The 23,852-nt window shown below is 38.1% G+C and overlaps 1 protein-coding gene across 1 annotated transcript in view; it reads right to left on the bottom strand.

The window, feature by feature from the left end:
- Positions 1-13,390: 13,390 nt before the first annotated feature.
- The window catches only part of LOC126174865 (protein RRP5 homolog), a 180,952-nt gene continuing 170,490 nt past the window's right edge, over positions 13,391-23,852 (bottom strand). Inside the window, 1 exon segment of the mRNA XM_049921266.1 lies at positions 13,391-13,725. Within this exon segment, the coding sequence (XP_049777223.1) occupies positions 13,542-13,725 (184 nt within the window). The 3' untranslated portion in view covers positions 13,391-13,541.

Raw genomic sequence — 23,852 nt, 5'->3', positions numbered from 1 at the left:
TCTTCCCTCTCTTCTACCATCAATATCCCTTTGCTAACCTCTTTCAGCACAAAAAAGAGCTAAGATGTTCACATGCCAAAATGTTTTGTTACAAAAGCAGAATGAGGATTGATGTAGCGTGTTCCCCAATTTTCTGTCAGAGTGTTGCCTTTTTTGTGCCCCGACAGGAACATTTTTCTACTGGTTCCCATCTTTTCACTGCTACACTAAGGTGTGCTACTTATACAGAATGAATTCTATAGACCAGTAAAGTTTGACAGTTTATTTATATACATCAACACACTTATATACTTTGACTCATGTAAATAACAAGTAAGCATAACATAGCGTTAACACAAAATCCTTTGCTTTAGTTTTTTTCTGCACACTTTGCACATTGATTGCCAGACTTATGATTTGTGTCTTAAAAGAGCAAAAATGTTATTAGAAATATTTTACTGAATGTGCAGTCTGTACAGTTTTACATAATTTTTGGCAGTCCCTACAACTGGTAATTTTCGTATGCAAAAAATCTTAGTTTTCTCAGGAAACGACCATGAACAAATAATTGTTTCATATGACACCTAAGGTCCTTCATAGTCCACACCTAACGTTCAATTTGCCTGTGCTGGAGGAAGTGTGTAATATTTAAATTTTAACCCTATACTGTAGGGTAATTACAGTATGTCCATTCTTCTGATAGGTATACAAATGGTTGCTAGGCCGAGGGCTATCCAAAACATTTGACCTTTTGTGACTGTGATAAATTGAACTCGAGATATGACACCATGAAAAATTGCATTTTACTGTGCAGCTTTTTGGAGCATATTGGTGCTGTGTACTGTCATGTGTTATTTGAATCATGCTCACATTACATGGCAGTAAATTTAGCTGTTGTAACATCCATTCAATGTTAAGCTTATGTGGTCTCATTTAAATAAACCATACTTGTAAGTAGCCTGTTTCTAATGGTCTTTTAAATTAATTAGAAAATGAGGGTAATGCTCCAGAAGACAGACCTGTTAGTATAAAAACACTTTAAGAATGGAAATGCAACTTTATATCTACTGTGGATAATGTTCGCAAACAAACAGAGAATGTTTCTTTACTCACTTAATTATAATGGATGATCAAAAAGTTTTCATTCGAAAGTTGTACAGTCCAGAGTTGGTATACCGATCAGGCAAAATCATCATGAGCATTGAGGCAGTCATCCCACCGACACACCAGGTTGAACCTTCAAGGTCTTTTCTAAGGGACTGTAGCCATATAACATCACTTGGGGAGAGATCAGGAAGACAAGACGAGCGATTGATTGTCTATGCCTACGATAGACGAGGGTGGTCTTCCAGATCGACCAGCATCTTCTGTCGAATTGCAACCAGCATGGAACTAGCCAATGCACATTTTTCATTCTCCAATGGATGCCTACAGATGAAAATTCCTGGCAGATTAAAACTATATGTCAGATCGAGACTCAAACTAGGAACCGTTGCCTATCATAGCCAAGTGCTCTACCAACTTTAATCTGCCTAGATGTCTACAGGTGTTACCCTCTGGCAGCCAAGAAAAGAATAACACCATTTTGGCCCTTTTGGATGCTTTTGATAATAATGTCACCATAGACCACATTTCTACATTTACTGCCCACATGTCGGAAAGACACTGACATCGGAGTTGTACTGCATTGCATATGCACCAAGTCTCACTCTCAAATGGAAACTTTTTGATTGACCCTTAAACATGGATGTAATTACCGTACACAAAGGGCCTGCTGAGAGGGGGAAGAGGGCAGCTATAAAGCCATCCAATAGTTTGGTAACCTAAATATGTAATTTTGCATTCAATTCTATTCATTTTGGTAATAGTTTCAAAGGAATGCCAATCCTTTCCCTGGTATGTGACACCTACAAATTATGTCTTAAGCACGCTTTTTTTTTTTTTTTAAGCAGCAAAAATTGACAACATGATGATGGAAACTGGAAACTGTTGAATACAGCAAAATTGCATAAATCCAGTATGGTGGATATTATTTTTCTGCCATAACCCAAAAGCAGTATAGCTTGTGCTACGTTTTTTGTGACATCTCAGCAGAGAGTGCAGGAATCAAAGTAGTAAGCACTAAGTCCCATCTTGATGAGAGAAATGTTGCAGGTCAAAATTGCCCACAATGATGATAACATGTGCAGCTCGTACTACGATCTGGTGGCTTGCTGTGAGGACAATGATGGTAGGAAGTTACAAGGTATCATGAAAGTGTATTGCAGCAATATTCCTGTTCACTTGAAGTTATGAATGTTAAATGCAATTAAATAAAGCAGTAATTAAAGATCAATAAATAAATAATTTAATAAATGTCACAGCACTGTAGTGACTAGTGCAGTGCCACTTGGTGTTAGCTTGTGTAGATCAACAAGCAACATGGCATCACAAAAACTTCCAAATTCTACCAATGAATACCGAGCAGTAAAAGGGGGCATTGCTTCAAGAGAAGTTGGACAAGGTATACATTTGCTCCTCCCTCATCCTCCTTTCCCAGCTACCCACTATTACCCAACACTTCCTACTTGCTCCCTATGTCTCCTCCTCCTTCCCCCTTTCTCTGTCCATTTCCTCCTCCCCCTTCTCTCCATACATCTCCTACTCCCTGTCTCTCTCTGTCTCATCTTCACACCCTCTCTCTCTGTCCAACTCCTCCATCTCCTTCACACTATTCATTTCATCCTCCTCCTCACTCTTTCTGCCAACTTCCTCCCCTCCCCCCATCTCTCTATGTCAATCCAGTTCTTCCCCCTTTCTGTTCGTCACCAACTCAATCTCACTCTCTCACTCCACTTTATCCTCCTCATTCTCTCACTATCCATCCTTTGCCCCACTCCCCCGTTTCTCTGCTCAGATGTGCCATCCACACACACAGCCCCTGCAAGGCATGACGATACTACCTATACAATATGCCTGTTCAGGAGGCCAGCCTGCTCCTATGGGAACTGGGAGATTTTAAGCCTTACCGTGCAGATTCTCATAGAGCAAGTAATTTATGTATCAAATTTGGTTGAAATTCATCCAGTGGTTTAAGATCACATACTAGCCTTTTCACAGTGGCTTCACCCGCATATGTGATTGACACATATTTTACTCACCTCTCTGTGTCCAACACTTGGTCTGTCTCTCTTTCTCTCTCTCTCTCCACCTCATCCTCCCAAATCCATTTGTATATCTCATCCTCCTAACTCACTCTATCTCTTCATATCCTCTTGATCTCTCTATTTGTCTTCCTCCTCTGCCCCCTCTCTTAGACTGTATCTTCCTCTCCCCTCTTCCTTTTCCACCCGCCCACTACTCCACTACACCTTTCGCCACCTCCTACATCTTCCCCTGCTCTTTCCTCTCTCTGACCACCTCCTCCTCCCCCCTCTCTCTCTATCTATCCCCTCCTTCCCTACTACCTCTGTCTATTCCCCCTGACCCCTCACAAGTGAGTATTGTGTTGTATCTGTTCATGGGCTAGAGGTAAACATCAAGCAGAGTAAGTGCAAAGTCGAAGGTCTGATCTCACCCTTCACTTATTTTTTTACACTGCATTTCATCTGTTGGTTATAAACATCAGTCTGACAGATGCTCACAGCAATAGCAAAATTTTATAAAAATATTTCTGTGAAGGAGCATTTGGCTGTCTGTCACGATGAGAACAATTTCTTCTCAAGGCACAAGCCACCGACCAGAGGCCACCTAACGCAATCAGCATTCTTCAAAGCGATCATGATGCATCACACCTTGTGCCTATGTTCTAGAGTGGATGTTTCTGCACTCACATTGACAGGCATTAAATCATTTATTATTTTATTTTGGTTCTTTGTGCAAAATATCTTTGGTTACCCAAGTGAACACCATGCAATAACAACAGCATTGTGACCACTTCTCATGTAGCATATTAAAAGAGGAATATTGAAGTACATGATCCATCATGACATTTTTGTTTGGTGTGTTGGCTCACAGGTTGCTAAAGGTGTACTTATCAAATGCTGCTTCTATTTGAAGTTCAAGAATTATTTTTGCAGTGACATATTGAATGTTGCATATTTGCATGTTATGTGAACTGTTGCTCAAATGTTTGACAATGAACAATTCAATGGAAAGAAATTTGTGACATTTTGTTCATCGTGTATTTAATAGATGGGTGATGGTAATGGAAGCAGTTTGAATCATTAGTGCTGCACATTCGGTGACTGCTATTGAAGAAATCATGCCAGAAAATTGTTTTGTCATTTCAAGTAGTTACCCAATAACTGGTAAATGTGGTGAACTGTGAGTGTTTTACCTTCTTAAAATGTATTCACTGAGCAAGTTTCAAAAGAAAGGTTTAGTGGTACTGCATGTTTGCATTTTTGCTTGAATCCCACCAGTTTCAGCACTCTTATAGAATGTCATTACTAGTATGAAATATTGTGCCTTTATGTTAACTTCACAAAACAACGACTGAGCCCTATCAAGAAACAGTTCCTCAAGCAAAGGGCAGTGTGTGTCTAAAAAACAATGATTTGTGGCACCTGTTGGCACAAAGAGGATGCTGTGTACTACGAGCAGATCCCCAGAATTGTTTTTATCACAGCTGGTGTTTGTTTCAAACTGAGACACTTTTCAGCACGAGAAAGGCTGTTAGCAATTTGCTGATATTACAAAGGAATTATCCAGCAGCTTGTTTCGGAAGTCATCCTTTGCTGCCCTTTTTCTTCTGATCTCGCATCCTCAATTAACTTTTCCCACTCCTATCCTCACAACCATCGTTGAGAAGTCAGTCTGTTTTACATAATTTGAGAGCATATTCATGAATAATTTCTCTCTGTGTTTATCTGTTATGTCCAATGAATCCACATAATTCAAGAATAGCAGTGGTCTTAAAACTTAGCCCTGAGGCATGACATATATTATCAATAAGATAATTTAGTGGAAAGGAAAGAGTTGTTTCTTGTTTTATTCAGTGTGCTGAGCTCATAGTGATGTGATACTTTTGGCCTGTGGTTTCTCAGGTATGAAAAACCAGTCGTGCACTACACCACTTACACCTTGTCTTCTTAATTTTTCGAATACCTACTAATAATGTATACCGATCCATGGCTTTTAAAGTACAGTCCAAGAACTCAAAACTTTCTGTTTGTGTAGATTTAGACTTTCTACACCCATGGTGTTGGATAGTAAGAGATTAATATTTATTTATGAAACTTATGAGCTAATCATAAAAATTTTCTTGAATTTTTGACTAGGGAACTTATCTGCGACAAAGGCCAGTCATTTGACGTTTTATCAGGACTTCTTTTTAGCAATGGTGAAACTAATGCTATTCTCAGAAGATCTGGAAAGACACCAGTTTCTAAAGAGAGACTGAACATTTTTGTCAGTGGTACTTCTGTGTGGTAGCACATGCTTTTAATGAGAAGTCACGTACTTCATCAGGGCCACTTGAAATTTTATAGCTTAATTATTTAATCCTCCCCCCATGAACAATGGACCTTGCCGTTGGTGGGGAGATTTGCGTGCCTCAGCGATACAAATAGCTGTACTGTAGGTGCAACCACAATGGAGGGGTATCTGTTGAGAGGCCAGACAATGTGGTTCCTGAAGAGGGGCAGCAGCCTTTTCAGTAGTTGCAGGGGCAACAATCTGGATAATTGACTGATCTGGCCTTGTAACACTAACCAAAATGGCCTTGCTGTTCTGGTACTGCGAACGGCTGAAAGCAAGGGGAAAACTACAACCGTAATTTTTCCTGAGGGCATGCAGCTTTACTGTATGATTAAATAATGATGGTATCCTCTTGGGTAAAATATTCCGGAGGTAAAATAGTCCCCCATTCGGATCTCCGGGTGGGGACTACCCAAGAGGACGTCGTTATCAGGAGAAAGAAAAGTGGTGTTCTACGGGTCGGAGCGTGGAATGTCACATCCCTTAATAGGGCAGGTAGGTTAGAAAATTTAAAAAGGGAAATGCATAGGTTAAAGTTAGGTATAGTGGGAATTAGAAGTTCGGTGGCAGGAGGAACAAGACTTTTGGTCAGGTGAATACAGGGTTATAAATACAAAATCAAAGCTACCTGGTAGAATTGAGCACAGAGCATAACATCATAGCTAACACATGGTTCAAGAATCATGAAAGAAGGTTGTATACTTGGAAGAAACCTGGAAATACTGGAAGGTGTCAGATAGATTATATAATGGTAAGACAGAAATTTAGGAACCATGTTTTAAATTGTAAGACATTTCCAGGGGCAGATGTGGACTCTGACCACAATCTATTGGTTATGAACTGTAGATTAAAACTGAATAAACTGCAAGAAGGTGGGAATTTAAGATGGAATCTGGATAAACTGAAAGAACCAGAGGTTGTAGAGAGCTTCAGGGAGAGCATTAGGGAACGATTGACAGGAATGGGGGAAAGAAATACGGTAGAAGAAGAACGGGTAGCTCTGAGGGATGAAGTAGTGAAGACAGCAGAGGATCAAGTAGGTAAAAAGACAAGGGCTAGTAGAAATCCTTGGGTAACAGAGGAAATATTGAATTTAATTGATGAAAGGAGGGAATATAAAAACACAGTAATGGAGCAGGCAAAAAGGTATACAAACGTCTCAAAAATGAGATCGACAGGAAGTGCAAAGTGGCTAAGCAGGGATGGCTAGAGGACAAATGTAAGGATGTAAAGGCTTATCTCACTAGGAGTAAGATAGATACTGCCTACAGTAAAATTAAAGAGACCTTTGGAGAAAAGCGAATCACTGGTATGAATATCAAGAGCTCAGATGGAGACCCAGTTCTAAGCAAAGAAGGGAAATCAGAAAGGTGGAAGGAGTATATAGAGGGTCTATACAAGGGCAATGTACTTGAGGTCAATATTATGGAAATGGAAGAGGATGCAGATGAAGATGAAATGAGAGATACGATACTGCGTGAAGAGTTTGACAGAGCACTGAGAGACCTAACTTGAAACAAGGCCTCCGGAGTACGCAACATTCCATTAGAACTACTGATGGCCTTGGGAGAGCCAGTCATGACAAAACTCTACCATATGGTGAGCGAGATGTATGAGACAGGCGAAATACCCTCAGACTTCAAGAATATAATAATTTCAATCCCAAAGAAAGCAGGTGTTGACAGATGTGAAAAATACTGAACTATCAGTTTAATAAGTTACAGCTGCAAAATACTAATGCGAATTATTTTCCGACGAATGGGAAAACTGTTTGAAGCCGACCTCTGGGAAGATCAGTTTGGATTCCAGAGAAATGTTGGAACACGTGAGGCAATACTGACCTTACGACTTATCTTAGAAGAAAGATTAAGGAAAGGCAAACCTATGTCATTTCTAGCATTTTTAGACTTGGAGAAACGTTTTGACAATGTTTACTGGAATAGGCTCTTTCAAATTCTAAAGGTGGCAGGGGTAAAATACAGGGAGCGAAAGGCTATTTACAATTTGTACAGAAACCAGATGGCAGTTATGAGAGTCAAGGGGCATGAAAGGAAAGCAGTGGTTGGTAAGGGAGTGAGACAGAGTTGTAGCCCCTCCCCAATGTCATTCAATATGTATATTGAGCAAGCATTAAAGGAAACAAAAGAAAAATTCAGAGTAGGTATTAAAATCCATAGAGAAGAAATAAAAACTTTGAGGTTCACCAATGACATTGTAATTCTGTCAGAGTCAGCAAAGGACTTGGAAGAGCAGTTGAACGGAATGGACAGTGTCTTGAAACGAGGATATAAGATGAACATCAACAAAAGCAAAACGAGGATAATGGAATGTAGTCGCATTAAGTCAGGTGATGCTGAGGGCATTAGATTAGGAAATGAGACATTTAAAGAAGTAGTAAAGGAGTTTTGTTATTTGTGGAGCAAAATAACTGATGATGGTCAAAGTAGAGAGGATATAAAATGTAGACTGGCAATGGCAAGGAAAGCGTTTCTGAAGAAGAGAAATTTGTTAACATCGAGTATAGATTTAAGTGTCAGGAAGTCGTTCCTGAAAGTATTTGTATGGAGTGTAGCCATGTATGGAAGTGAGACGTGGACAATAAATAGTTTAGGCAAGAAGAGAATAGAAGCTTTTGAAATGTGGTGCTACAGAAGAATGCTGAAGATTAGATGGGTAGATCACATAATTAATGAGGAGGTATTGAATAGAATTGGAGAGAACTTTGTGGAACAACTTGACTAGAAGAAGGGATCGGTTGGTAGGGCATATTCTGAGGCATCAAGGGATCACCAATTTAGTACTGGAGGGCAGCGTGGAGGGTAAAAATCGTAGAGGGAGACCAAGAGACGAATACACTAAACAGATTCAGAAGGATGTAGGTTGCAGTAGGTACTGGGAGATGAAGAAGCTTGCACAGAATAGAGTTGCATGGAGAGCTGCATCAAACCAGTTTCTGGACTGAAGACCACAACAACAACAACAACAACAACAACAACAATTATTTAATTTAAAATTTCATTAGGTTTTGTTTCATAAAGGCATTCAAAATCATCGACTTATTGGAGACAGGATCTTTGGCTAGTGAAGTGAAGTGTTCATTGTATTTTTTCGTAATAGATTTATGGTCTGTGACTTTTGAGACCTCTAGTATTAATGATACATTCTTTGTTTTTGGTAATGAGGTGCAAGGTGTGTGTGTGTGTGTGTGTGTGTGTGTGTGTGTGTGTGTGTCTATATTATATAAACTCTCCACACAGATTTCATTTTGTTTGAAGAGTTTCTTATTAAATTGTCATTTCCAAAATTTTTGCCTGTCTAATTACTCAATTATAGATTCTTTTGTAGGCTTTAGAATGCTCTAAATAGTCTTGGGTGACTATGTTTTACAACAATCGTTACCACCACTGCCTCTGCCACCGCCATCTTCATAATCTCCTACCAAGGATTAGGTGTTACAGTCACCTGTTCCAGTCTCTATCTCGTATGAAACCTGCTTCTCAATGGAAATTTTTATGCCTTCAATTACCCACTGCTTACTGGTCTTAGGTTTTGATGTTTTTACTTCAACAGGAAATGCTAAATTACAATAGTAAAGGAAGATGTTCTGAAAACTCATGCACATACTATCATTATTCTGAATGGAAATCTTCCCCAATTTTCCACAGCCAGTAAGAAATTAAAAATTCTGATGTTGACTTTGGAGACAGCTCTTCTCGCAACTACTTAATCATGTGGGTATGGATAAAAATTACTACAAAGAAATTTATTATGTCACAGTCCTCCATGGGGCAGAACCTGACTTGGATCATTACATCCCAAGGATAAAAATCAACTTGACACCAAAAAGGAAACACAAACTATTCCAATCCAATAATCGAAGGTATTACAAGCCCAGTCATTTAATATATAGTACAGTATATTTGTAAAAATCTAAAATATGTCTAAGTGATGAATTGGAGACAATAAATATTACACTGACAACCACAGATGAAGAAACTGCCCCCAATAAAAGGAGAAAGAATGAGGATTGTGATAAAGCAATCCAAAAAGACACAAGACATGATTAAATACCAACAAAAGAAAACTGTAAGATCCCAATAACAACTAACCAATACTAGAATACAAATGGCCAAAAAAAATTGGAAGAATCAAGAGAGATCAGCAAAAGGAAACACTGAGAACTACAGACGAAGTATACAGTCAACATAAAATAAAGTACGATGATAAAGCACTGAGACAGTATCTGAGTACATTCCACTCACAGGTGTGATGAACAGCATAAACAGGAAAATGGACAATATTAAATATTAAGGCCAACTACTTCAAAAAATTACTCAACTGTGAATGATCAAAAGAATATATAGCATTTTATCTTCATCTAAAAAACTAAAATACTAAGGAAGGTTATAGCATCAGATTACAACAAAGCAATCAAAGCAGTTGGTTCACTCAAGAACTACAAAGGAGTAGTAGAGAATCAACTTGTTACAGAACTGTGGAAGAAGGCAAATGAACAAAACTTCCATATTTGCATAAAATCATCGTAGACACCTGGGAAACTGAGGAAAAGCCTAAGGAGTGGAACACAGCAATAAACCATTCATTATACAAATAACATGAGAGATCGGGCTGAAATAATTATTTTGTGGGCATCTAACAATGGAAAATTCAGAATGGAATGTAACAATGTAATGAAAAGGATAGTCTCTACTCAATGAAAAGTGGAGATGCTGAGTTGCTGAAAGGCACAACAAAAAGACTGTCGGAAAAATTCGCTTTTGGCCAACAAAGCCTTTGTCAAAAATAGACTACACACACACACACACACGTAACTCATTCACACATCACCACAATCTCTGGCAGCTGAAGCCAGAGCCAGACTGGCCCCAGCAGCCAGAGACTGTGGTGGTGGTGGTGGTGGTGGTGGCGGTGTGTGTGTGTGTGTGTGTGTGTGTGTGTGTGTGTGTGTGTGTGTGTGTTGCATCTGAGTGAGTGTGTGCATGTGTGTATGTTTATTTTTGACAAAGGCTGTGTTGGCCGAAAGCTTACTTTCCAACAGTCTTTTTCTTGTGCCTTCCAGCAACTTAGCATCTCCACTGTATGGCGAGTAGCAACTATCCTTTTTAATTATATTATTTTGTGGATATCTCCGTTTGAGATCATATTGAAAATTTTATCTAGGATTAAGCACCAAGAATTCAGGAACAACTGGGCCAAGAACTTGAAGAATATCAAAGAGGATTTCAAACAGAAAGCAGCGGTCCTGATCAAACTATCAGTACTAAGTGGATCATAAAAAATCAAGAGATTGCAAAACAAGAGTTCACTCATCACTTTTGTTATTGCTGATAATACTTAAGGACTTCAGTCAACACAAGAAACATACAACTCATTTGAATCACTGTTAAGATCAGCGGATCAAAAATAAAATTTAGAAGTAACTTGTCTAAATGGTTCGAAATCCAAACTGGCCTTCAACACGGGGAGGGACTCACCATCTCTGTTTAACAGCATATTGGAGAAAATCTTGCAAGAATGAAAAAACAAATGCCAAGCAAACAACTACCACACTTAAAAATTCTCTAACATTTGCTAATAATCTTGCAGTACGAGCAAGCAATATGGAAGAGACTAAACTTCAAATTAATACTTGAAAGACCAGCAGCAAAAATTGGATTGCAAATTTAATTCATAAAATCAAGAAACTATGCAACACCCAAAGTTTAAACATGAGCTGTTCTACTGAAAAATAACAAACAAATTAGGATTGTAAAAGCAGTTCAAATATTTTGTGGAAACCATAACCTGGAACTCAAATGAGAAAGTCTCAACACAATGCAGAACAAATAAATTGAAACAACCACAATGTAACATATAGCCAATGTAATTGAAGAACTCTCTCAATGAATGCAAAATTCAGCCATTACTACTATGTTATTAAACCTGTCGACACACTCAAGCTGAACATCAAATCAATAAGTGACAAAATACAACAGAAGGCAGACAGAAGAATTATCAAAACAATCATCAGCTAAAAAATACCAAATACACAGACAATGGAGACTGTTGTCTAAAGAAGTAGTGTATTCAGAAAGAGAGTCAGCAATATACACATTGTGAAAAGTAGGCTTGCTTTTTCTCCCATACATCAATATTACCACAAACTAGGCTAGAAAAACAAATATTCAACTAATTTTCGAAAAATAAAAGCAATAATGACAGGTTCAAAGGGGCCCAGGATGATTTAGAAAAGTTAAATATAGGAATGCATCAAACTGAAAACAAAAAACAGAAGATAATTTTGAGGAATAGATACATGAGATTTAACCTAAAAATGTGTAAACAAAAACAATACAGCATAACTGATGAAGCAATGAAAAAGTTCTGGGAGAAAAGATGACAGCGAAAATCCAACTTATTACTTGGAAGACTGAAACAAGTGAATCAGTCCATATACCTTCAATGAGTACATTTAAAGAAAGTAAAAAATAAAAAACCATGGGCCTTGCACTCCAATGGGTCCATACAAGCTTAATTTTGCACATAAACAGTTCACTAAACTCGGCAATTAAGAATTTCTACAGGTTTTGCCTATTATCGACATTGAGACTAGCAAGATATCGGACCTTGCAATTACAAAACTTTTGTGAATGTTTTAATTTTAAGTTTGAAGTCAGATATCAAATGACAAAAGAAATATTCTTCTTAGTGATATCATTGCAAATTAACAATTTTCGGATTTTTTTCCTTAATGCGAAGTATGAAACCTTGATCCTTGCCAAATTTCATGATTCTAGATCCTCAGGAGGCACCCTACAGGTTTTGATGGGTGCATTTGCAAGTATCAAAATATATTATGTAAATGACCTAACTTTTAATTTCATTGACTTAGAAGCGCACATTTACTACACTGACAAGAGACCTTAGACCTTAGTATGTGACGTTAATTTGAATTTGACACACCAAACTTTTCGAGAGGAAAAGGGTCTTAACTGACGAATGGACAGACGGACAGCCAGATAACACGGGGGAAATAAAAAGAAAACCTTTGTGTCATATAATTTCGAATTTTCGGATTGTTTTCTTTAGTTGTACCAGGAAACTATGCTTTTTGCATAATTTCATGTTTCCTGGTCAACAGGAAGTAACCTATAGATTTTGATGAGTGAGTTTGCAAGTATTAAAATACGTGACATAAATGGCTATATCTTTTGATTTCATTCACTTAGAATCTTAAACTTTTTACACCACCAAAGGGACCATACACCTTAGAATGTGACAGAAATTTCAGCCTGATACATCTATTCAGCTTGATACATCTATTCAGCTTGATACATCTATTCAGCTTGATACATCTATTCAGCTTGATACATCTATTCAGCTTGATACATCTATTCAGCTTGATACATCTACCCGTCCCTTAGAAAAAGGGTTCTTAACAGTTGGACAGACACAACAAAGTGATCCTACCAGGGTTTCGTTTTTACCGACTGAGATACAGAACCACAACAATATGAAAAGCTTAAGAATCACATACACTAAAGAATACTCCAGTACTTAAGGGTAATTAACCATGTATTTTAATTACAGTGGTCAAGCTGTTTCAGGGGTAGGCTTTTTTAAGCCCAATGAAACTCTGGCAATGGCCATAAATGGGAGGCTACACTTTGGCTTGGTCACACAAACAAAAGCTCCAAAAGAAGGCAAGGATATACAACAAACATTTTCCCCATCGAATATTACAAGAGGATGATCAATGAAAGAGCAGCTGTGGTTGGCTGCCTACAGTAAAATCACCAACTAAGTAAGATCAACATCATGTTGTTCATAATATTTTTACATTTTGATTATTTTCCACTTCAGTTCCTGTTATCTTCAGTACCCAACTGCCCCTGTACAAATTATTACAATTTCACAAGTAACACTAAAATGAAGCATTCCAATTTGTCTATTCAATAAATATTTTATTCTGTTCATATAAAATCATTTTTACACATTATCAGGAAATGTAAGCACTCAGGTACATAAAATGGTGACCAGTTTTGCACACTGGTTGCAATGTACACACACTTATTTCATGTGAAATGTAAAGAGTCACAATGCTAGTCTTTTGCTTCACTTTCACATGCAACTGTACTTGATTCAACATAGTCCAATGCCATCTGCCGAACTCGTTCAGCTCCTTCTGGTGTACCATGCTGTTCTTCAAACTGAAGAAACTTCTTGAAGAGGGCTTTCATTTTTCGAGCAGGGAGGTGTTGGGCAACAGCTCTTTCTAATACTTTCCTGTAAGAATGAAAAATTTGAGGCAGGTGTTATGAATATCAATATGATTAATGGAGTAAACATGCAGGGATTAAAATCTGCATATATATCACTTGAGGGGATCAGGATCATTCACATATTACTACAATGAAAAGAATTTAATGTGAACTAATACTATGGTCGCAACAAAATGTTATGTAATTTTATGTGTTTCTTTTTTCCTTTAAACATGGAAAAAAATCCTCTAACATTAAAATATTTTGCTTATTGGACAAATACCTACTTCTGCAGGCATGGCATCACTTGAATTTACTGGCCCTTTTTCTCTTTGTTGGACAAAAAGAGGTAAAGAACAGTTACTACTATTACTATGTTGCTGCATGCCTTTGTATGTTGCCATTCTCGAAACGATCCAGTCAGATCTGTTGGTACATGTAGCATGTGGCAATGTTGCTGAATAGTATGTTGGAATTTGTATATTTTGTGCCAAAACTGTTTAGTTTTTAATGCATATACTGTAGATTTGCTTTCACAAAATGGTAGATAAACTGAAACAACAAACTGATATTTTGCTTAAAATAAAAACAGAGCTTGATGAAAAATGGAAGATCACAACAGATATCTGCAAAGAGTTTACCTGGCACTGTTGATGAGAAATAAAAACAGAGACCAATTTAGGCAATGTTAGAACACAGCACATTCAAACAAGAGAGAAAAGTATGAACATTTTAAACAATGTAAGAAAATTACATATGGCAAACAAAAAAGTCTGCTATGTTCACTGACTAGATTCTGAATCTGTATAAGCGACTTTTATGAGAAACATGTAGAGTTCCTATACTGCCCCCCCCCCCCCCCCCCCTCAGCCCACGGAGACAGGTCACCTTCCTTGTTTCTCCAACTGAGTAATTCCTGTCTGGTATACCCACAATGCAGGGGTAGACATCCTACATCCCACAGGCTGGAATAATAGGATTCCTGAGTCAGGCAGGAACACAGTCCTGTGGGGTATATCAGAGAACCCGTGCCCAGAGCTATGGGTAAAGAACTCAATGACAGCAAAGACAGAAAAAATGATTTAGTACAGCGAAGCTGGTGGAGTGGAAAACTCATTCCCCTGGGGTAGTGCAGATGTAACCCACTGCCTCGAGGAATGGGAAGGGCTCCTCAAAGGCTAAGGGAGTAAACCCAGGAAGAAAATTCTTGTATATGTTAGGCCTAACAAGCAATTAGAGAAGAAACAGTTTTGTTGCTTTCACTACAAGTACAGTACTTGGACTGAACACACCAGATGACGACATCACTTCCAATGCCTTAGGAATTAATGATGGAGTCTGACGCTCATCCTGAGAAGGCACAAAGAGATACCAACCAGTGACTCAATAACTGGAGTGAACCTTATCAGGAAACCAAACTGCAAGTAGGAACCCTGAACATAATTACATTGATTGACGAAAGTAGTAACTTGATGGAAAGGAGGAAGATGTATGTGTTAGGAATAAGTGCGACAAAATGGAAGAGGATGAAATCAAAGGAACTGAGGAAAGTTTACAAGCTATAATGGCATGGCAACAGGAAGGAATCAACTAATAGCGTTAGTTTGTGCTGTGTGAAGGTACTGAAGTTGTAACAAATATTGCATTTGTAGACAAAAGAATCATCAATGGCAGAGTGAAATTAGTCAATAGGAGTCTCACAATAATCTAGGTATATGTCCCGTATAGAAGATGTAATGATGGTGGGAAAGAAGAATTCCTTGAAATTTGGAGGACCAAGCACAAGAGGACAATTTGATGATAACAAGGGAGCTCAATGACCAAGCTGGAGCAGATATAGCAGGCTATGAAGAGGTGTGGGCCCTTCAGATTTGGGGACAAGAATACTGAAGGCAAGAACGTCCTAGACTTCTGTGCCAGAAGCAACACGATAATAATAAACACCTTCTTCAAACGAAAAGACAGCCATAAAATAACTAGACGTAACTGGAAGATATAAAACAATATTGATTATGTATTAACAGACAGACATATTGGAGGAAGTGTGAGAGAAGCAAAAGTTATTTTTAGTGAATATTTAGATAGCGATCACAGCCTACTAGCAGCTGACCTGAATTATAAGACTGCACGAACAACAAATACACACAAAGCACAAACAATAAAAGACTGGAAAATAAAAGATGAGGCAAATAAGAAACATTTCTACATCTTATAAAGCAAAATTTGCCAAGGAATGAAACACAAAAGTGCAGAGAGTAGATAAATTAGTCCAAAACATCATTAATGGATTGTGGCAAAACAAGAGGAAAAGTAAACTCTAGTATTACAGATCACAATACAGCTAAGAGAGATAAGGATGTTGAGAAGCAAAAAGAAATGCAAGATATTATTCATTAAGAGAATTGTGAAGGAAGAGAAGCATAAGTTTGGAAGCATTCACACAAACAACTAGAAAAAGACCCTAATGGGAATTAAAAAATGCTGTATGGAATACTGAAGAATGGGAGATCAGAGAAGCTATTAAGGCATGAAATTGTGATCCACGAGGTAGAAAAAATAAGACAGGAAACAAAAGACTCTTTTGACAAGTTGCCAAATGGCAACGAAGAAGAAAAGGCTGTAAAGAAAATACCTCAGGAACCAGGAGGAGAAAAACCTATTACATCTTTAGAAACAGAAAATGCCATGAAATTTATGGGGATGTACAAGGTCAAACAAGTAAAATGACAAGGCCAATAGAAATCCTTAGATAACACAGGAGATACTGAATTTAACTGACGAAAGCAGAAAATATAAAAATGCAATAAATGAAGCATGTGAAAGACAATACAAACGTCTAAAAAATGAGATTGACAGGAAGTACATAATGGCTATGCAGGAATGGCTAGAGGACAAACGTAAGCTTTAGTAGCATATATCACTAGGGGAAAAATATCACTTACAAGAAAATTAAAGAGGTCTTTGGAAAAAGAGAACCGGCTGTATAAATATAAAGAGCTCAGATGAAAAACCAGTCATAAGCAAAGAAAGGAAAGTTGAAAGAGTACATAGAGGGTCAGTCCTAAGCAAAGAAAGGAAAGCTGAAAGAGTATATACAGGGTATACACAGGGGAAATTTACTTGATGGCATTATTATACAAATGGAAGACAATGTAGATGAAGATGAGGTGGGAGTTGTAATACTGCTACAAGAATTTGACAGAGTCCTGAAAGACCTCAGTCAAAGCCGGATCCTGGGAGTAGATGACATTCTGTTGGAACTACTGATAGCCTTGGGAGAATCAGCCCTGACAAAACTCTTTCTTCTGGAGTGCAAGATGTATGATACAGGCAAAATACCCTCAGATTTCAAGAAGAATATAATAATTCCAATTCCAAAGAAAGCAAGTGCTGACAGGTGTGAATATTACTGAACTATCAGCTTAATAAGTCACAGTTGCAAAATACTAACACGAATTCTTTACAGAAGAATGGAAAAACTGGTAGAAACCAACCTCAGTGAAGACCTGTTTGGATTCTGGAGAAAGATAGGAATACATGAGGCAATACTGATCCTATGACTTATCTTGGAAGATATGTGGCTGCCTTGTTGTTTTTCTGCCTGCAAGAACACATACAACTTAATGGCAACTTTTGGAGAAATGAAGCTTTCGACAATGTTGACTGGAAAACTCTCTTTGAAATTCTGAAGGTAGCAGGGGTAAAATAACCAGAGCCATGAAACAGAAACAGTGGTTCAGAAGGGTGAGAGAGAGTGTTGTAGCCCACCCCTGATGTTACTCAATCCGTATGCTGAGCAAGCAGTAAACGAAACCAAAGAAAAATTTGGAGTAGGAATTACAGTTCACAAAGAAGAAATAAAAACTTTGAGGTTTGCCAATGACATCATAATTCCGTCAGATACAGCGAAGGACTTGGAAGAGCAGTTGAGCAGAGTGGACAGTGTTTTGAAAGGGCAATCTAAGATGACCAATACAAGCAAAACAAAGATAATGGAATGTAATCAAATTAAAGCAGGTGATGCTGACGGAATTACATTAGGAAAAGAGACACTTTAAGCAGTAAATGAGTTTTGCGATTTGGGCAGAAAAATAACTAATGATGGCCAAAGTAGAGAAGATATAAAATGTAGACAGGCAATGGCATAAAAATGGTTTTGAAGAAGAGAAATTTGTTACAACTGAATACATATTTAAGTGTCAGGAAGTGTTTTCTGAAAGTACTTGTATGGAGTGTACCCAATTATGGAAGTGAAAATTGGATGATAAAAAGTTTAAAAAAGAGGAGTACAGAAGTTTTGAAATGTGGTACAACAGAAGAAGGCTGAAGATCAGAGTCATAGATGATGAAACTAAAGAGGAAGTACTGAACAGAAATGGGCAGAAAACAAATTTGTGGTACAATGTGACCACAAAAAGGGATCAATTGTTGGACCCATTATGAGAAATCACCGGATCGCCAATTTAGTACTGGAGGGGAGTGTGAGGGTAAAAATTGTAGATGGAGACTGAGAGATCAATACTGTATGAACATTCAGAAGGACATAAGTTGCAGTAAGTGTTGTACATTGTTGATTCCAGGTCACAATTAAAGAGTAACTCAACAGTTTTAGATAAGCACATTTGTGTATACTGGCTTGTAGTTTTCTTGCTTGCAGTCTCACAAACGCCAAATGGCGACTCCTGAGCATACAGCATTTTGTGTTCTGCAGTAATTTCACTTCAATGTGTGTTTTGTTTAAAGTTTAATTTTGATCCCCCGTGTGGCAAAAACCTCTGCCAATGATATAGTTATTGGGAACAACTGGATGTGTGTGTAAAGGGAAAAGCATGGGATTTCCAGAAGTGTCTGAAGAAGATGCTAATCATGTCAGAGTATCTTACCTTCACAGTCCTAAGAAGTCTGTTTGAAAAGCAAGTCTTGAACTTCAATTGCCAAAGTCAACAGTGTGGAAGGTTTAAAAAAAATTATTACACGTGAATTCTTACTGGTTACAGTTGGTACACGCATTAAAGACAGATGACTATGGTGTATGTTATGGCTTTGCAATTGAAGTTTTGCAACAGAAAGATGATTTTTCTGACCGAGTATTGTTTGGGAATGAGGCAACTTTTCATCTCAGTGGGAAGGTACATATGTAAATACCCATAATGTTTGCATCTGGGTGTAAGAACACCATCATTAACCTTTGCAATATAAAAGAGATTCCACAAAGTTAAACGTTTTCTGCCTGTGTCCTGATGCCAAAAGACACCCCCCCCCCCCCCTCGCTGAAGCAAAAACCCCATAACAGGAGGTATCTGTTGCAAGAATGGCTCTTTCCCTTATGGGAGGTGAACCTGAAAGTTTTATCTGGCCACAACCTACTGCCCTTCGTCATTGGCATCTTTTTGTATGAGAGTGGTTGAGCACTGAAGTTCCTGACTGTTTGATTGGTTTTAAAGATCAATACAATAGAGCTCTATCTGACGGCCTATGACAGTATTCTGACAAGCAAGATATGAGTGTCTCTGCATAAATTAGGGGTTTCAAGTTTTCAAATTTGAAGGATCCAACTGCTGTACCAAAACTGTAAATACAGTGTACCAATAGGAAATGGTAGATCAGGATGGTTTCTTGCATTTACATCATAGGTGCAATTATTAAGAAATTAAAGTTGAGAATTTGTAGCTTTAACTGCACTAGTCTTTGCACATGATGTTATATCTGGGGAGAGAAAAAGCAAAAAGTTCAGAGGAAATTAGCTTGCCAGAAAAACAAATATAATGAGTAAAAGTTAATGTTGTGACGAAGCAAGCTTGGATATATTTTAATTCGCCTCTTGTTTTGCCATCTGTCTTCTCAAAACTCATTTTTTCACTTTAACTACTTACCATTAACATACATGAATATAATCTGCATTTTCATTTTCATAAAAGAGAAAGGTTGGCCCTCAGTTTTAAAGACTGTAACACCAGACCTAATTTTGTGCTTAGTTTTAAGTATGTTACTGATTTTCTAATTTATTTTGACTCACACTAGTCAGTAACTTTCATTACAGGGCGAAATCAGTGATTGTTTCATCATTTAAATTCTACTGCTGACATATAAACAAATATAGATTCAGCCCTAACTATAAACATTTGGAAGACGAAATACTAGTCATCTTAAAGTATCTATTTGGCTCTATTCGAAAACATGTTAGCCAAGCCAGCCTTTAATTAATTCCAAAGTAATTAACAGTTTTGTCCAAAGTATTGTTTGTGGACTTATATTTATTAATTTCATGATTTAAACAAATAATTTGGCCTAAATATTGCAGTAGAAGAAACTGTAAAAATACGCAGTTTTTCGATGTATTCAGTTAATTTAATGAGTTAGGTTTTAATTGTAATTTCTGTAAATTTAACTTTGAACAATGTGTAGTTTTAGTACCTATTATTGTGATGATATATAAGAGCCCGATTGTTGGTCACAAAACAGTCAGCCCATGGCCGAGTTTCAGACGAGGAACCTGTGCTTAGAACAACAACAATGTATCAACTTAACAGTGAAATGAGTGTTACACCAATAGGCCGTGTGTTAAAGCAATGACAGGGACTGTTCAATTTATTTAAAGAACTGTGAACTAAGTGGTTATGTTTTTACTGTTCGTAGATGTTCAACAGAGAACTATTGTCGCAGATATGGAGGTTCACCTGCAAACTATTAATGAGGCTTACATTTTTCAGCCAGTGAAGCAATGCAGTATGTCAACACCGAGGACAACAACCGAAATAAGCAAAGTAGGCAAACTGCTACAAATGGAATGAGACCTGCTGGAAATCCCAGAAGAATATGGCTAGACCAAATAAATGAAGGCTTGCTTCAGAAAGGAATAACACTGCAAGATGTAGAAAGAGATGAAGCTTATAATTATGGGAACAGATGGAGGCATCTTGTCCACTGACGTCTTACATGGCTCATTGGAAGGATACAATGATGATGATGATGATATTATTATTATTATTATTATTATTATTATTATTATTATTATCTCGGAAAACAAGATGACACTCGTTACTTGTGGAGTGAGATGGTAAAAGAGGATCAAATGAAACTGCCACCTGTGTGAAAGGTTACATCATGGTACTACTAAAAATTACATAAGTGAGGGTGATGTGTCTATGTGTGTCATCCTGTTCAAGAACCATCCAAACTTACGGTCCATTGATCACATATTTTTTGAAACAGGTCACACAGATATATTGTGTGTGTGTGTGTATTCATTCTAAAATAACAATGAAAACAATCAATATTTGAGAAAATAATTTAACTGGATGGATTAAAAATCTGCTCATCAAATGGTGGCAGAACACACACAAAAGAAATTTATACTTAGGAAAGCTTTCGCAGCCAGTGGCTCCTCCTTCGGGCAGAAGGACTGAAGGTAAAGGAAGAGGGGTGAAGGAAAAGGACTGACCTTCTAGAAAAAGGCACAGATTTTTGGAAAATCACCCAAAACTGAGGATCCGGGGAGACTTACCAGACGGGATGAGAAGGAAAGACTGATTGTTGGTGACTGCATCGTACGAGATTTGAAAACCTTCTGCACCCATCTCCCTACCCTATGGCTCCCGCCACTGTGACTGTCCCTGCTGCAAGACGTGCCCTATGTAACCTCCTACCACCACCAATACCAGCCCTGTGACTCGAAAAACATATATTATCAAAGGGACAGCCACCTGTGAAACGACATGTGTCATATACCAGCTGTTATGTAAACACCATTCAGCCTTTAAGGCAATGGCCTTGCCACAGTGGATACACCGGTTCCCGTGAGATCACCGAAGTTAAGCGCCGTCGGCCGTGGCCGGCACTTGGATTGGAGACTATCCAGCCGCCATGCACTGTTGCCGTTTTTCGGGGTGCACTCAGCGTCATGATGCCAATTGAGGAGCTACTCGACCCAATAGTAGCAGCTCCGGTCAAAGAAAACCATCATAACGACCGGGAGAGCGGTGTGCTGACCACACACCCCTCCTATCTGCATCCTCAACTGAGGATGACATGGCAGTCAGATGGTCCCGATGGGCCACTTGTGGCCTGAAGACGGAGTGCTTTATTCAGCCTTTACATTGGCATGAGTACCACCAAATTATCAACTAGGGTAAATGGGCATAGGCAGAGAGAGTATACTGGCAACACACAATATCCTGTGGCAGAGCATGCTCTACAACATGACAGTCGGGGCCTCGGTGCCTGTTTCACCACATGCACCATCTGGATTCTTCCACCAGGCACAGTTTCTCAGAACTCTGAAGGTGAGAAATTGCTCTATATGTCCTTGGTTCTCACCACCCACCTTACCTTAATTTACATTAATTTCTTCTGTCTCAGCATTTCTTCACTCTGAATAGTCTTTTCTTTACTCTGATTTACTTTTAATCATCTCTCATTGTCTTACTGCTCTATTTTTCATCGCCCCCCTCCCACCTCTGTTCATACAATGAAATTAGCTTTTCACTCCAGAAATTAGCTTTTCACTCTTATTAACTCATGCATGACATTCAAGCAGTAATCGCTGTCCTGCATATTACCCGGTTTTCCACCTTTGAGGTATCAGGTTTTCAACTCTCATACAATGCAGTCAGTCTTTCCTTCTCAACCCATCTAGTAAGTCTCCCCTGATCCGCAGTTCTGGGTGACTTTCCCAGAATCTACCCCTTTTCGTAGACCACTCCTGGCCTGTTCCTTCGCTCCTCTTCCTTCCCCTTCAACCCTTCTGCCTGAAGAGGGAGCCACTTGCTCCAAAATCTTGCCCAATTACAAATTACTCTAAGATAGAGATGAAAAGGAACCTAAGAAAGGCTAATGTTTTTTATTTATTCTGAAAGCACATTCATTTATTTTCTAATTTTATGTACATAAATTGCTTTCGGGAGGCATTCATACATGTAGCATTTGGTGCATAAACTTAAAAAAGAAAAGGTTATCTTAAAAAAGTAGAACTCTCTCTCTCTCTCTCTCTCTCTCTCTCTCTCTCTCTCTCTCTCTCTCTCTCCCCCCCTCCTCTCCCTCTCCCTCCCCAAATGCACTATTAAATACTTCTTTATTTGTCAATATGATAACTTCATTCTACAGCCAACAATCTAATGTAAATGCATTGCCTCTGTGCTAAAAAGACACAGCTCAGTCTTCTACCATAAGGTTCACTATTGCAAAGCAAAGGAATCTTAAAGCTGGGCCAAATAACTCATAAGGTTACACAGCATTAAATTTCTTTTGACAACAGCTATCTTTTTCCTTTAACAAGCTTGTATTTTAATTTCTGATTTATCTGAAACCAAGTCAGAATTCCTTCATCAAAGCATCCCAGGTTCCTCAATTCAATCTCAAATTTTATTAAGGTGTATTTCATTAATCTTCTGCACTTTCTTTATGGTATCAAGAATTCTTTAACAATTATTATTTCAACAGCCAGCTTGAAACTGTAGCAACCAGATTTATATATTAAACAAAATGGAATACACATATATCATGAGCTACAGTTTCATGATCTCCATTGAGTCACGCGTTAATTTCAACTAGACTTCTAATGTATGTGACCATAAATCAGTTTGTATTTATCCATGGTAATATGGCTACATAGCCTTGATGCTACTAAAGCCCTGTATGATCTACAACATATGTTATGTTTAGTATAATTTTTCTTTACAAAATATATTAGAGTTGCGATTGTTGGACTCGCTGTTCCAAGGATATTACAAATAAGACATTTAACTACAGAACATCTTTGTAATAAAACTTGAAGACATGATATACCAGCACATCCTTGGAAAAGATGTTTGGCTCATTTTCGATGCAGCTCTTTTCATTTACGCATATTAAAGGGAAATGGAATCTTTTGGGAAAGAAAGGAATTCTCAAGCAATTGGCTTTGCCTGCAGTATGGGACCAACTCTGCATTTGCCCACACTGAAAATTAGAAGCCACAGAAAATAATTTGAAGGTTACCGGCAGATGGATTTGAACCACCTCACCTCCAAATACAAAGATTGCTAGCTCAGTGCCTCAATGCCAGTCAGTGGAGAAACTGAAAAAACTGATTCTTGTACACTGTTTCATAATAAAGTAAAATGCATCACAAGAAAAGACAGAATCCTGATTCCTGATAATGCAAGGTTTTCCTTG

Source organism: Schistocerca cancellata, chromosome 3 (genome assembly GCF_023864275.1).
Source record: "Schistocerca cancellata isolate TAMUIC-IGC-003103 chromosome 3, iqSchCanc2.1, whole genome shotgun sequence".
Taxonomy (NCBI): domain Eukaryota; kingdom Metazoa; phylum Arthropoda; class Insecta; order Orthoptera; family Acrididae; genus Schistocerca; species Schistocerca cancellata.
The sequence above is the reverse complement of the archived record's forward strand: the minus strand, read 5'-3'. Positions and strand labels throughout refer to the sequence as shown.